Source organism: Lottia gigantea (genome assembly GCF_000327385.1).
Source record: "Lottia gigantea unplaced genomic scaffold LOTGIsca_5, whole genome shotgun sequence".
Classification (NCBI taxonomy): Eukaryota; Metazoa; Mollusca; class Gastropoda; family Lottiidae; genus Lottia; species Lottia gigantea.
Window position 1 is genome coordinate 5,111,373 of NW_008709715.1, and position 16,753 is coordinate 5,128,125.

The 16,753-nt window shown below is 31.8% G+C and overlaps 3 protein-coding genes across 3 annotated transcripts; 1 reads left to right on the plus strand and 2 right to left on the minus strand.

Moving 5' to 3' along the window:
* Positions 1–2,774: 2,774 nt before the first annotated feature.
* On the minus strand, positions 2,775–5,838 carry LOTGIDRAFT_210367 (hypothetical protein). The gene is made up of 6 exons (XM_009062110.1): positions 5,789–5,838; positions 5,109–5,280; positions 4,672–4,796; positions 4,173–4,307; positions 3,682–3,869; positions 2,775–3,413 (listed from the first exon to the last, which is right to left on the minus strand). Exons 2-6 carry the CDS (start codon positions 5,231–5,233, stop codon positions 3,141–3,143), a joined length of 846 nt encoding a protein of 281 aa, XP_009060358.1. The 5' UTR covers positions 5,234–5,280; positions 5,789–5,838; the 3' UTR covers positions 2,775–3,140.
* A 1,100-nt stretch (positions 5,839–6,938) lies between these two features.
* Positions 6,939–7,745, plus strand: LOTGIDRAFT_154431 (hypothetical protein; the record flags this gene model as incomplete). Its single annotated transcript, XM_009062111.1, has 1 exon — positions 6,939–7,745. The coding sequence occupies one exon, from the start codon at positions 6,939–6,941 to the stop codon at positions 7,743–7,745; it is 807 nt and encodes a 268-aa protein (XP_009060359.1).
* A 7,483-nt stretch (positions 7,746–15,228) lies between these two features.
* Positions 15,229–16,164, minus strand: LOTGIDRAFT_95484 (hypothetical protein; the record flags this gene model as incomplete). The annotated part of the gene is made up of 2 exons (XM_009062112.1): positions 15,229–15,500; positions 15,729–16,164. Coding segments are annotated over 2 exons (708 nt in total), but the record flags the coding sequence as incomplete, so codon positions are not given.
* Between the last annotated feature and the right edge of the window lie 589 nt (positions 16,165–16,753).

A 16,753-nucleotide genomic window follows, 5' to 3' on the forward strand; every position in this document is an offset into this window, starting at 1 on the left:
TCCCATAGACCATACAACTATAATATAATATATACAATTATACCTTATTGCATACAACTATAATATATATACAATTATACCTAATTGAATACAACCATAATATATATACAATTATACCTAATTGAATACAACTATACAATTATACCTAATTGCATACAACTATACAATTATACCTAATTGCATACAACTATAATATATATACAATAATACCTAATTGAATACAACTATAATATATATACAATTATACCTAATTGAATACAACTACAATATATATATACAATTATACCTAATTGCATACAACTATAATATATATACAATAATACCTAATTGAATACAACTAAAATATATATACAATTATACCTAAATGAATACAACTATAATATATATACAATTATACCTTATGGAATACAACTAAAATATATATACAATTATACCTAATTGAATACAACTATACAATTATACCTAATTGCATACAACTATACAATTATACCTAATTGCATACAACTATAATATATATACAATAATACCTAATTGAATACAACTAAAATATATATACAATTATACCTAATTGAATACAACAATAATATATATACAATAATACCTAATTGAATACAACTAAAATATATATACAATTATACCTAATTGAATACAACAATAATATATATACAATTATACCTAATTGAATACAACAATAATATATATACAATAATACCTAATTGAATACAACTAAAATATATATACAATTATACCTAATTGCATACAACTATAATATTATCATCAGAATTGTATGTACAATACCCTACCTAAAATAGAAGAATCACAGAAACAAGCTGGACTTGAATGTATTGCTTAAAGCAGCCAGCTTGCTTAACAACAAATTTCAGGCAAGTTTCCATTTTAACACATTGTGAGAAGAGAATATTCTTTGATTAGATTTTATTTATCCATTGCATTTCAATTATTAGAAATGATCTGCATTTATGGCTACCTTCTTGTAGCATACGTCCGGTCTGTTTTTTTTTTACATCTAATCAAAGTGTGCATTGACCCTTATAGAGAAACTTCCGGATTAAAACTGAACTGAATACGTTCCAATATAAATATTATTCAAGCCTCTTACCGTATCACCTCATAAATTATTGACATTGTCATGACTGAAATTAGAATACAATACAACTGCACTTACCTAAATCAAACTTGACACCAGTAACTGTATAACTCCTCAATACTGTTATAATCAAAATTAAAATCAGGGCTAGAATTTTCTCAATCATATTTAGTCATCTTTATAGAAGACAAATTGAGCTGATTATCCATTGACAGGTATAAAGGAATTATTCCCAGGTAAAACTTGACTGTTACAATACATATTGTATAAAATATCACAGGTATATCAAGTGTATTCCATTTTTATATCATAACTAGTCTGTTCCTATTCAGATAAATCCAACTCTTTATTTTACTTTCTAGTCACTGTCATGTTACCTTCTTTACTCAACGGTAAAGGTATTGCTTTGAAGCCACGTGACATAAACACTGTGGTTTGTGAATGGGGTGGAGTCGTTTTTAACAAAGCGCGGGAAAATTGGGAGTATAGTTCACCCTTATGTTACTGGTATGTTTTATGGCTCAAAAAGTCGACAAAGTGGTAAATTCAATTAACAAGAGTTCACTGTTTACTGTTAGCACATCTTAGAAATAAAATACAAACTTTATTATCAGAAAAACTTGTAAAATTTCTATTGTGGAATGTTCTTAAAATAGCCTACTGAGCAAACTCACTGAATAATGGTGAGAATTGAGAAGCTACCATCAAAAAGGTTGTATATATCTAATAGTCTTCCTTAATATCTGGTATATATCCTCGATTACATAGACCAAAAATACCAAAAGATTAAGAATGGAGCGGTCCATTTATTCACTAAACGGTCTTGCGTTGGAATTGGAACTTATTCAGAGGTAGACAAAGTCAGAGGTAGACAAAGTCAGACGTCCGCATAAAGTTCTCAAAAGAAAAGATCAAATCGGATCACTGTCAATATGGTTATATTTCATAGTTATCAGTATTAGATTTCTTGTCAGTGTTCCTATCACGTACAAAACATTTTATATTGTGTATTTAACCAAATTCTTTCCAATCATACGGTCAGTTCATACAGTTCATTTAGTGAGTCGCACCGGTCCCAAATCTAATTAGAGCAATGTCTTTTCTCTAACCTATTGTTATTTCAGATATAAGCACATCAACATATGAATATTTGTATGAATTTGCTATATCAAGTATTGGTTTCGGTGCCAGATAGCATTTCGAATTCTGGGAAAAAACAATTTGCTTTTGTTTTCACCCCAAACAGCCCAAAAGTTGCTTTCTTTTTGGCTTTTGATAGTTAAGTATAGACGGAAATCGGTTGATAACCCAGAGACAGCAAAAGTCATCTGGCTCTGCGCCCGCTTATCTTATATTAATTTCCTTTAAGGAGTTAGGCTTTCATAATTTTTAACAAAAATTGTTCGTAATCGAGAGTCTTAGTCCGACTCTTGTCACAAAAGAGTGAAACGTTTTGATTGGTATGTGGTTAGTAGCCGTGTGCAAGTGATAATACATGTTTGAAGGAAGAACATACTGTGTGATTTTCAGATTCTCGCAAGTATCTGCGGTTTGTAAAATTGCACATCAAGGTACACAACTCTAGTTTTAGAACACAATCTTAATTGTTATAAATAGAGCTTTATATTGCGTACCCCGTGTTCATGAAAAAAGCAAGAAAACGTTTATTATCCCTTTAGTTTATTTTTTACTGCAATGGAGATAACTACAATTTACAGGTACAAACATTGGTTTACATCATTCTTTTGTCACTTTTTATCCCCTTCCATACATATATAGGTCAAAACAGATCAAACAGAATTTGGATATTAAGACATTGATGCTATGATTTTCATCTTTCCAAAATGGAGGCATTCTCAATCAAACATAAGTAATGATAGGTATGCTATTTTGATTTTTTATACAGTATAATAACCAAGCTTATAAATGACTTTATTTTATGTATTAAAGCAATATAAAAGTGATGACACAGCAATCTTTAACTCTTGATGTCCCACTCTCATTAAACATTATTTAAACTCTAATAGTCCAGTTACTTTTTATTTTTAAATATAGCCTCTTTTCTACGCCTGGTATTTTCTCTGTCAATAGCCTTCTTACGTTGATGCACTTCTTTCATTACTTGTTCTGTATCATCAGCATTTATATTGCTTCTATATTGTTTCATTAAATCATGTTTCTGCCATGGTTTTTCAGCATGAATTTCAGCTCTATCATAGAATTTCTGTGGTAAATTCAACTCCTGGATCCCTTTTAAGTCCTGTCTTTCCCACCTCTCTAGCCAGGGCCGTGGATTTAATTTCACCTGAATAATAAATGGTATGAGCATTCAATGATTGAATTTAAATCATCTGTATTTATTACAGAGGTTGGTTGAGTGTGAATATACAGTATGATGTACAATGTAAAATGACCCTTTCAATTTCAAGAGATTACATCATTTAATAACATGTATTTAATTCATCAGCTAATAATGCTTAATTTCACCTTGTCAAAACTTGTTAGTATAAAGATCTTTTAATTGTGACTTGTCTCAATACATCCTAACACAACAATGTACTACATAATATTACCTTCAGTGGGTTGACTGGTATAGCTGTTCCTTTTGGTATAGGGATGGCTTCTGTATCAAATGAAAATGTGCTATATTCTGGGGGAGCATCACGCAAATAGTATAGATGATTGTCTAATCTTTTCTCTAGCAGTAATGTTTCTATTGATAAAACAGTCGGATCATACATTTCATACATTATTTCTACACCTGTAATAAAGATTTACCAAATTAGAATAAATTCACTGGATGTATTTATAATAATATTTGTAATAAATTTCTTATAACCATCATGCTTTTATAAAACTTGGTCAAATAAATCAATATTGCACTGTAAACTTGTATCTTCATTTCACTTCAAGTACACTCTGTTAGTTCCTGGTTTTGTTTAATATTTGTCACTTTTTAGGAAGATCATATTATCTTAACTGATTTTTGTATTATTTTTTCAAATTATGCAGACTTTTATTTAATTGATTTACATTGTTTAAGGTATAGTGAATAGTCGCTTACCTAGTCCATCAACAACATTCCTTAAAATAAAGAAAGCTCTTAGTCCAATTCCACCTCTATCAATACATATACCAACAAATCTACTTTCTTTAGAAGGTGTTTGTTCATCTGCTATAGTTACAGCCATAATAGAACCTAAAATATACACAAAAACATAAAGTTTCAGTAGAAAAGAGGTATTGTGACAGGTTAGAACTTCAGTAAACTTTGACAGGCAGAATCATGACAGACTTTCAAATTTGCTAAACTAAGAATGTATTCCAAGCACACTAAATTCTAGTTTTAAGTGCCAAATATTGACTATTAGACATTCCAATATCACTAATAATGATAGCATGATAAAATCACACTTAAAATATATATTGTGAAATTAAACATTGCTGAAACTTAATTTATAAGAAGCAATTAATTTGAGTCAACATTAGACAAACTAACAAGGCTGATACCGGTAATAAAGAGTCATTTAGCATAAAACAAATTAACAGATGTTGTTGCATACCAACATAAAACTCTGGTATTTCTATGACCATTCTCCTCCTGTACATATCATCACGTTCCAATCTCTCCCGGACACGATCTCGTCTGTCATACTCAGGATCAGGTAAAAATTCAGGAAACACAAATCTAAACAAAATTATGTATCATTAATGATATATCTGCAAAATATCTATATTGATAATAAAGTTAAGATTGAATGAATATCCCCCAATAGATTTCAGATGTGCATAATCTCCAATAAAACGTTCCTTATGATCGGGAAACTGACTGTGAGATATATCATCAGCTTGTAAGGGCAAAGTTAGAAAATATGCACAGTAATTAATTTATTCTATAATCTAAAAACAAATATCAAAACAGAACTATAAATAAAATTTAGAAATATAAATAGGCCTACTTTGGTCATATTTTAAAAACATTGTTAAAATGAAATCTAACCTGTAATCTGCTGGAACTGTTTCACGTTGCGTTTTTTCTGCTACTGGGACATCTGGGTGATCTATTAACTTTGATTTTCTGTACTTTTCTACTTCTTCAGGTTTTAAAGACAATCTTTTTGGCATAAGACCACGTAATGTTTTACATCTACATTGTAGAATCTTAATTGGGGCTGAAATTCAAAAATACCCAATTGTACAACTTTACCATCTATTGATAGGAAAGTGACCAGAAGACCTACACATTCCTTATCCTATTCAAGACTGCTGTGTCTCAGTCATCACCTGATCAAATTTTAAATTGTAAATTTACTGTGGTCTTAACAACTTTTTCTGAAGTGAACATGCCAAGGTCAGGATCAAGATTCACTTCACAACGATCAGGACAATTCATTATTAATGGACCAATATTCCAACTTTATTTGTAAAAGAATAATAAGTTTAAAAAATGTCATTAAAACATAGTCAGATTTTGACAAACATTTATGTAAAAAGAGTATAGTGGAACAAGAAGGTATCTTGTAAATGTAATAAAAACAAAAGAGTTACCTCCCTTCTAAAGCTATAATGCATTTAGAATACGTAAATGGAAAGGATTAATTGCATTTGCCTTCAACAGAATAACATTATTGTGCTATAAAATTAATCTTTGAATTCTGAAACAGTATAACTAGTTCTTACCATTATGCTGCAAGAATTTCGATGATTTTGTCGCACATGTCAATATTCTACTCGAACAGGAAGTCATGTTTCTGAAATTCTAGGCATGCGCAGTTATTATCTTTTGAATTTGTATGGAGGAGTAACTTGAGCAAATCACCATATAGCCTAGACATTGTCGTATTTTGTGATACATTTAAGTCGAGTAATGGGTTGAATTTTATAGCTATCCCTTTTTCATGTTAAACTGTATGACTGTCCACTACTTCGAATAGCCTGACAGAATATAAAAAAGAAGGGGTTTATGGCATTCTGACCTACATTCTATCGTTCTATTATTTTTGTCAACAAATCGCAAATTTCGAATTATCTTTATTTGCATTGGGATATCAGTATCAAAACCGATAGTTTTAGAATAACTTTGTGTGTATCGAAATATAAAGGTTTGTAGTCTAAATTCAAGTTACTAACTTGAAAATTCAAGTTACTAAATTCAACATACTAGCTTGAAAATTCAAGATACTAGCTTGAAAATTCAAGATACTAACTTGAAAATTCAAGTAACTAACTTGAAAATTCGTGTTATTAACTTGAAAATTCAACATTCTAACTTGAAAATTCAACATACTAACCTGAAAATTCAACATACTAACTTGAAAATTCAAAAAAAAAAAAATGAATGGCCCTAATACGCTTCCGTATAAAACATAGACATATCTTCCTTTTTTTTTATAGTTTTCGAAAAATATGATCTAATGACATATTTTGAAGAGATCAGTTTTGAAAAAAAGACCAAGAAGAAATAGGATATTATATCTTTATTTTTTATGCTCGAATAATTTTTAACCTACTTAAAGGGATATCATAATGTAAAAATATGTGCTTTCTAGGGTGAAACAGATCAATTTCAGTTAGGCCCGATAGATATCATCATTTTTTACTTCAGCATGCATATAGTTACACAAACAGGATTAGATATTTTTAACTCTATGATCTGTAAATTTTATGTAAAACAATGTACATAATAGGCCTGAAAAATGGGAATTACCAGTGACCTACATCGCATTTAATGTTTCGTGAAGGAAGAATTTATTGTTTAACCCAAATATATTTTACCATAATAGGACATCACCATCGTTATCAGTAATAGCACATCACCATCGTTACCAGTATGTCTGAGAGAATACTGAGGAGCTATGATCCACTGGCATATCATGTTAATGTAGTAAGTGATTTGGACAAAAGATTAGTAATGGCTTTCAAAGAACGAGACAATAATTCAATTGACGGCATGCTCCTGACAGCATCGAAAATGGATTTTGATGTTTTTATTTGTGTTAGTGATGGGTATCATGCCTTTATTTTATTGTCACCACATCCGAATAGAGACACATATAAGATAGTGGATCCTTTAAAAATGAGACCAGAAATGTCATCGAAACCCGAGGATATTCCAGAACTGTTATTGGTTCATCAAATGGAGCTCTGCTATGAAGATGTTTTAGCCAAGATGTATAGAATAAGATGGAAAATAACTACGTTTGTCAACGTGAAGAATCGAATCAAGAGAGCGTATTTCATTGGTCACTACTTTGGTCTGTCTAATGTGGCCATCCAATTGGCCGGATTAAGAGCATCACCTGGTCGTTACAGTGTTTTATTGGATGATTGTGTAGAGTTCGCTAAGAAGTCTTGTTTAGAAATGTTGGTTTATGCGACGAACAGATCGACCATAGAAAAGGAAGTAAAACATAATATTAGAGCGGCAACAATCTCCGGTTTCACAGCCGAACAACTTTCTCGGGAAATACAGAGTTCTGCCTATTCACTGAACTCCATACTCGGTGGTGTGGATATATCCAGTTATCTTATCCAGGGCAAAATGAAATTCTGTTGCATCCTGATATTCATCTTGTTTGTATTAATCTACCCTTTTATTGTTTTTTGGCTGTTAAGTGATTATTATAAGAAAGGTTGATGCTTTAAAACACTTTCTCATACTAGAAGAATTATCTATAAGCCTATCTATAAGATTCCAGTCAACTTTGTGTGTGTAAATATATATAGAAACAATATACTTTAATTCGACACATGTATTACTGTTCACGTGTATGTATTGTTCTATAATAAATTGAGTATTGGGTCAACCCATATATTGCGGTCATATAACATAATTATACTGTTGCATATACTTGCAATTATTCTTATCTATTACTCGTATTACTCGTTCATTAATTTATTGGTGGTCGATGCAGAGTAAATTATGTATGACGACTGACAAAAAATAATAATATCTCATTAAGGTCATGATTCAGTCATGAATACTATCATAGCTATTAGCTGTAAGACTCACGTAAGCATTTGCACCGACATGAGAATTTCTCTTACCTTGGCACCTGATCGACAATCCAACTCTGCCGATTGAGCTGATGTGGTTGTTTTTCAATGTCGCAAGCGAAGCGATCACGATTACTCTTTTCGGTACTTCTCTACTACTACTAATACCATCGATTTGGCCTTCCTTAAGACGAGAATTTTCTTGCTGGTGCGGACTTTGCAGCTTTTCTGTCTCTGTTAAAGCCTTATTAAATCGTAATCACTGTATATGAAAGACAAACATTGTTTTGGTACGAATACTTTAAAATTTGTACAAAAGTTACTTCCCTTAAGATGTGAAATGAGCTATTTGGCACAAGTGTCGATTATGTTCTTAGCGGGGTTTTAGTGGCAATATTGCCCTGGCTATCAAAGTATTAGTCGTAGTCTCTAGGTTAAGTCTCTATAATTTAAGTTCAAACATGTAAGTTATTGGTTTTATTCCCTGCAGTTTCAAAAAGAAAGTCAATGAAATTCCGAAATAGACAGATCCACACTATGTCCGAGAGAGACAGGTCCACACTGTGTCTGAGAGAGACAGGTCCACACTGTGTCCAAGAGAGACAGATCCCTGCTGCGATCGGGTAAATTTTTAAAGCAGTAAATTTTTCTTAATTTTCTATTGCTGTAAAGATCTTTATCATGAGATAGTTTCATGATTGCAGTAAATCAGACGATTGTAACATCGTTTATCATCATAAAGAACCGATATTTAACAAGGTTTACTAGATTCACGAGCACCCTTTCTACCAACTGGTCTTTGGCCAAACCTCTTAGCTTTGAAGAACATATTACTTATCTATGGTCACAAGACTGTCACGCGCCGAGTTTGGAACCCACGACCACCATTAGGCTAGTAAGAAAGCGAATGGCGTCATTATGAATCTCGATGCGCTAACCGATTTCCTCAAAAAGGAACGATTTGATTTCGATGTTTAGTATATCAAACAACATCAAGCGACTATTATAACTTGAGATATTTCAGTATCGACCATTCAGTGTTATTTTGGCCATTGGTATTTATCAATAGAGGATATCAAACTACTTTCAGTATTTCAATTAAAATGGCTTACGGCCTAATTGGTGTTAAACAGTAGTTAAAAGCTTTTCTTAAAAATGTTATTTTGTTTTATTGACGTCTGTTTCTTAATTACGTTTTCTTTTCCATTTTTGTCAAAATTCATGTTGACTTTTCTCTCAATTTATTCTGATATATATAGTATGTAAATTATGTACGGAAGTGGGGGTGAGTATATGAAAGGTTTATAGACGACGTTAGGTAAAAATAATATATGTATTGAAATACTTACTGATATCTTAAGGAAAGACTCCTGAATCAATATTATCAATTTGTATGGTAGGACAAAAACCTACAAGGCTGCATTAACAGCATTTAAACCATCTATACATCTTTACAAACCGACCATTTTATCTATATCTGTTAAGAATTGAAAAGTCTCATTTCATCTTCCTGGAACGAATGAAATGGTTAGGTCTATTGACAATCTGAAAATAAAATACAGCAATTTTTAGTTTTGCCTAGAACTAGAACTAATTATTTGCTACGGCACTCGTTTCATCTCCATCGTACTTATACCAGATGTACTCATGTCTTATTAAGGGATCGCCTACAGTATCGAAGTATAATTTATTATGTATTCTAAGCTGTTCCATTGTCTTATGAACAGTAATCGTGATTGGTGTATATGATATATGGAGACTAGATAGTTAGTATCTGGATCTTTTGGGTGGGTGGCTCGCGTTTAAAGGGATTGATTTGGGTCTTGAATGTGCTTTAATAGTCTTAAGAAGTACTAAAACGCACGAAAATCGCATAATCAATTCAAATATACTTCAAACTAGAAATTTCACTGTCTATTTCTATATATGTGTTTTCTATATATGGCATAGTCCCACTGAAATTCGAGTCAACTTTTTAACTTTCAAACGTGAATAATTATGGATACACGTGCATATGAAGGCTCAAGAATGAGCTGTGAACACTATTACTGATTATGTAAGCTAAAATCTTTTCTGTTTCTGAAACTAAGGTAACGGATAGTGAAGGTGTTCCTTTAATGACCTGGTTTTATATAATGGCCCGTTGATGGTGTGCAATGTATATACAGTAAGTTAATATGGTATAGTCAATACATCATGGCGACTGTCTGGCATCGACCACATTAAGAAACACTGGAAATAAAATAGCCTATAGTCTTCCTATTATATTAGTATATCAATATCAAATTAGGCATTAAAATATTAAACTGCTATATTTATATTTATTCTTTCATTGATAAAAGCTCAATAAAATCCCTGCCTTCCCAAATAAATGTCAGATTTCTAAGATGAATTATCTCCCTTTAGCCAGTTAATCACTTATCTGTCAGTCGATTATTTGATTATAATTATTTATTATTACAGACTATAATTAATAGCTTTATTACCTTCGGCTTACTTTCTTCTATTTCAACCTATTCTATTCTATTCTATTTCAACCTATTCTATTCTATTTCAACTTATTCTATTCTATTTCAACCTATTCTATTTTATTTCAACCTATTCTGTTCTATTCTTGTCTTACTTTATGTTCATTGCGTGTCCTTTTTTAAACATCTATTGAAGTTTATGATTATGAATATTTAGTCGATCATACATGTGTATAGTTTTTTTTCGATTTTGTGATCTGGGTATGTTCAGATAAATCGAGTCCCTGTAGCCTATGTACTTAAAACAATCAAGTTTTTAAATTTGCTCTTACGGATTTCTGAAGATATAGCCTTTAATGTAAATGCCCTCGCAGTACTATCGAACATAGCAGGGAATACTTCTGAGAAAATTGTAAAGGTAACTAACAACTAAAAGGTTGAGAAAGTTAGTACTGAAAGAAAAGAAGAATTTAATAAGTCTGTAATTATTGTCAATATCGAAATAATAATCTAGAGGAAATGAGGTATGTGTTAGCATCCTGTCCAAATTAAAAGAGATTCAGAAAGACATTGCGCCCTTGTTTATAGCTTATTATCAGGCAATGTTCATGAATGAATAAATAGATAAATGGAGGTTAGAGATGGGTTTCCTTATTTTATAGTGCCAAATTAAGCAAACTATTTGATTAATTGGTGTTTGTAATGAATTATCATGTACTCTTAATCATATCATTTAGTTCTTATTGCATATAATAGGGAGTTTTTACCAATCATCATGTCCATGTATATACAGTCTGGATAAAAAAAAAGACTTTTTGACCTTTCTGAATCGGTCACTCATTGGAATTCTGCTGGTAATTCTCTTATAATTTAGCTAATTATGAATTAATTATAGACATGTCAGACAAATTAGTATTTTTCCAAGTCATAAGAACACCTGTATTTTGTATAAACAAGTATTAGCATTTTCACTTTCAGAAATGAAAATAAGGGAACCCATCTTTAAAAGAATTGTATATAATGTCTGAAAATATGAAAAAATTACTTATATATAATTTTATTGTAACATGCCTATACCATATATTTGATGGAAATATAATAATATGTGTAGGAGACAAGCGGCGTTTACGAGCTTTTTTTTAACGGATTTCCGTGCTTTCAGACATTGTTTCATCCGTTTGTGGATGCTGTCTTTAGAAAATTACTTAAGACAAATCGTCTCTTTATTCTGTTTTGTAACTGAAACAACATTTTTGCATCAGAGTGACACATTTATAAGGTCTGTGTCTACATTTTTCAATCTCTATCTGAACCTTCGATTCTAAATTTTCCGCTTCAGACATTTTCTTTTCAAACATTACTCTAACTCAGACCTCAACTGAATTTATATTTGAAGAAATCATGAAAGCACGACAATTGTGCAATTTATTCTAGAATATTTTCACAGTAGTTAATTATATTGTTTTCGTATTATTTATAGCGGGCGGCGATTCCACTAAGTGCCGCTAAATTGTTTAGAACCCCGATTTAAATAACGGGTTCATTTCTTCTGGCTTTGACCGCCCTCGCCGTGGCATCTCCTCGTATATTACGGCAGTTTTATTCACCAATAAGAACTCAAGGATGATTTGGAAAATCAATTTAGATAATTCAATTTTAGACCAAATTTTACCAGCTGGATGATTTCAGCGACCGCCTGGGTTCCTAAAATTGTAAAATTTCCAGGTTATTACATATAAATATTACACAGCACAGTGCAATGTTAACGCCGAACAGCACAATGTGAACATAGCACAACACACATTGTTAATACATTTCAGCAAAATGTTAACACCGAGCAGCACAATTTTCACATAACACAGCACATTGTAAACAGCGCAGTACAATGTAACACATAACAGTACAATATAAACACAGCGTAGTACAATGTTAAAACAGCACAGCACAATGTGTACTCAGCACAGCACAAATGTTTACATAACACAGCACAATTTGAACATATCACAGCACAATGTGTACACAGCACAGCACATTGTGTGTATAGCACGGAGCAAGGTGCAAAGGTTTTCAGATTAGTTTTTGTGACGTTTTATGAAATTCCGGTGAATTTTTTATCTGAAGACTATATGTGTAGCTTTAATGAATTTCCGTTCGTGTTCAAACATTTAATTCTATATATACTGGCACAAGAACCAGGAAAACATGCTTTAGGATAAATCATCAGTAAATATTACATGAGTATAAAATAAATTGCCTGTCTTGTTATTTGAGACTTGTGATTATGATTTAAGATATAAATTAATATCAAAAGTATTTCATCAATATCAACCGTGAAGATGTAATGTTCATAAAATGATTTTCAGGCGAGACATTTTGGAGTTTAAACGAGAATTTTGATATTTACGTTGTAAAATGTGATAGAGATGAATACTTTCTAGTGAATCAAGAGCTTCATAATGAAAATGTTTCCAATGAACAAAACAAATAAAGGAAATGAATGTATCGCATCATTAACTTTCATGACAAATTGATGAATTACTCTGTTAAAATTACAAATCTGGACAAAAAAATGTCGTCTTGATGTTGAGAGTGATTTAATTTCTAGATTTATAAAATTTCTTTATGAATTCTTTGAATTTTTTTTTATAAATGAATTGGAATTTTGCGTTCTACCTCTCCGAACATAAGACTTGATGCTAATTAAACGGGAAACACAACCATTTGGAACTCTCCCGAACGACTAGAGCATTTTCCACGTTAGAAATTGTTCGAAAACAAAATTGAGAAGGCGAAAATTGTGATAACTCTATTGGCTGAAATATGTAATAGAATTAGTTTATTGATACATTAGCCTAATGTTTCTTTAATTAGATCTTACAAGTGTCTGGTTACAGCAATATCTGATTATTATATTTCATACATTTGGGGATAATATAAACATAATATACACTATAATCAAATACACCTATCGCCAATATTTAGACATGCGATTTGAGACTGGCTTTTATGGTTCCACTTTGATGTATTCAGCGATTCGTGGTCCATCGGGTTTTGAATTTTTTCATATCGTAGATTCTCGATCACGTTTATTTTTCTTTCCGTGTTCTACAAATACTGAGTATTTTAGCATATTGTTGTCAAATGTTTAAATATCCAAGCAAAGATCATCATGGAAGCAGATGTCATAAAATTCAATTTTCTTGTCGGAAATCCATTCACACCTTTCTGTCATGCTATCTAGTTTATTTTATCTTTTCCATGACTTGTCATGTTTTGTATCATGGAATGAATTAATCAGCTTTTAACGATATTGATGCGCCATTTTTTGGGGGTTGATTTGAGTCTTGAAAATGTAGATAGTCTTCAGAATTAGCCTACTGGAAATGGATGGATTTGAAAGCTCAAATTTCGACGGTGACGTGTGAACACTATTAACGATTGATTTAGCTAACAACAACTAAGGTACGATTGTCCCTTTAAACAATAAAGTTTTAGGATAAAAGTTGCTCCTGAAGCAAGACACCTATTGTTATGAAAGTTAGTGTGACTCTTTCAGAGAACAAAACCATCTTCATGATGATTGGTAATGGTTTAAATTATTGAAAGTACACGTACTAGTATAGCAATCAATGAACTGTTCACTTGCATCAGAAAGCTGATTTCAGATCCTCAATCACTTTACCAATATTTTGAAGGAACAATGAAAAATCGGTAAGACTCGAAGTTGAGAAATAACTACTTCTTCATGTACTTTTGAAGCCTTCAATGTCTTTAAAATGACTTTTCGATTTGAATTTCATCTTTTCGATGAAATCTATTGAGTTTAATCACACTTTCATTTATATCTTATATTGACATTTATCTCAACAGATCCTTACAACCTTCTTGTACCATATAATCTTTACTTCTAGTGGGGAAACCATACTTGATTCCATTCTCCAGGCAAACTCAAATACAATGTATTCAGTTGCTATCTTGCTGTAGCATCGTCTGACAAGACTCTGTTTATATATATACTCTATATCGGATATGTTTAATCAAATAAATTTCTATAACACAGTGCAAGATAATATGAGGTTAAGGGGGTTAGAGTGTCTTTTCAAAGATGGAACATTTGCCTCCAGTATGCTACGACCTTGATCAGAAGCGTACTATGAAGTGTACTGTATAGGCTCCAATATGTCATTAAGGTGTTGCAAACGACGATACAAGAAATGTATTTATTTGCTAAAAAGAAGATATAAAATAATAGAATTGATGTAATCTTTAATATAACACCATCAACAATACAATAATTATATAATAAATTATTATAATATTTTAATACATGTATTTCAAAAATTCAACACATCGACAAAGAAAACAAGTGAAATAAATATATCAATATATTTGAACTGTTATACATAGTCAATTTTTAGTAGCATGGAACAAGTAAACTTGATACATAACGTTAGAGAAGGAGTGTGGGCGCTACCGTCATCCTTTCCAGAGTACAGTAATGAGTATTGAAATAATTTATTAACAGTTACTTGGTACAGTTCAGATGACCTACTTTCAAACAGCTTCAGCTTTGGTTGCACCGGTAGGTTGTATTTCTGTCATTGCCAATGTTTGACCATCAGGAACTGTATTATTGTCTAAAGTTCTTTCCCCAGTCTGACATTTTAATATAAAATGAACATATTGTCGAAATTTCTTGTCAAGAATATAAAACACAATTGGATTCACAGCGCAATTAGAAAACATCAAACAAAAGCCGACAATTTTAAACACGTGCCAGAAATGATCAAAGGCGTTTGGATCGAAGTGAAACCAAAGTAGGTAAATATGACGCGGTAACCAACACAACACAAAAGCCCACACTAACCCAAGCACGCTTAGAGCTAATCGTTTTCGTTTGTCTATTGTTGACTCTCTGTCCCATTTTCCTGGTGTAGCGTTCGTTACCGAGTTGTTCCTCAATGGCGTTTTCATTGAAGGGTATTTGGAAGTTACAGACTTAAAATAGATATTATAAGCTATAGCTAAGTAGATAGGTGAAATCAAACAGATTGGTATGATGAACAGAAGCAGGAATCTCATCATGGTGTATACCTTGGGATAAACAACACCCCATGATGGTGCGAAGGAATAGCAATATTCCCATGTCTTACCACTGTGTTCTTTCACCACAGTTGTAGCCGAGATTAGATCTGGTAAAGCTAGTATGATAGACAATGTCCAAATTATTGTTACTATAATAATTGCAAATTGTTTCTTGTTATTTGATCTGTTACCAGAAATCAGAAAGAATCGTTCCACGCTCAATACAGTGATCGTACCAATTGTTACAGCCGTTGCTAGAGTCTCAATGAAGAAGCTGAGCTTACAGATAACCAGTCCATACGGCCAGTAAGGTACCGTATACCACGTTGAGTTAAAGGGTAAAGAAACCAGCAACATAATAAGATCACCAACTGCCAGATTGATGACAAATATATTGTGTGGTGCATTCAACTTCTTAAACTTTACAAATGAAAGAATAAGCAGGATGTTACCAATCAAGCCAAAACTAAATATAAGAGTAAATATCAAAGGTACCAGGACCGCTTCCACTGTCAACCCAAACGAATCAGCTCTTAGTTCATATTCAAGTGTACAGTTATTGAGATCGGATGTGGATTTGTTACAGTATTCTTCGATAATCTCTTCCATTTTCTGAATTCTTGGTTGATCCTTTTTTCTCAGTTTCTGAAATGAAAAAATGTAATTTTACATTATTTGACCCTAGTCCAGTAGCCCGTTTTCGTTTTTTAAATATTAATTGAATAATTTTCATTACATGTCTACATTTCTCCTGACATTATTGTTTTCAAATAGTTCTAACTTAGCACCTACTTAATATGCTTTTACGTACCGGAAGAAAGACTTGATAAAAAAACTCGTTGTAAAAATCAATCTGAGGTACAAAATTTCCCTTTTTCAGACTTCTCGACTAAATAAGTATCCCGTTTTGTACGTTTTGTCCTGATATTCCCTGTGAAGTTAGCCTTATGCAATTAAGGTTTTTATTGTTAATATAATGAAGAACTATTGATTCGAACTTTATTATATTTATAGCCTACTTTTTATTCCATCTTGAATGATTTGCACTCAACCATCTAATAAGATGGATGCAATAGATAACAGTGGATAATAAACA

Coding starts and splice junctions, on each gene's coding strand:
- LOTGIDRAFT_210367 (XM_009062110.1), bottom strand. CDS start 5,233: ATGCCAAAAAGATTGTCTTTAAAACCTGAAGAAGTAGAAAAGTACAGA. Junction 4,797..5,108: donor ACAGTTCCAGCAGATTACAG/GTTAGATTTCAT, acceptor AATTTTGTTTAG/ATTTGTGTTTCCTGAATTTT. Junction 3,414..3,681: donor TACCAGTCAACCCACTGAAG/GTAATATTATGT, acceptor TTTATTATTCAG/GTGAAATTAAATCCACGGCC.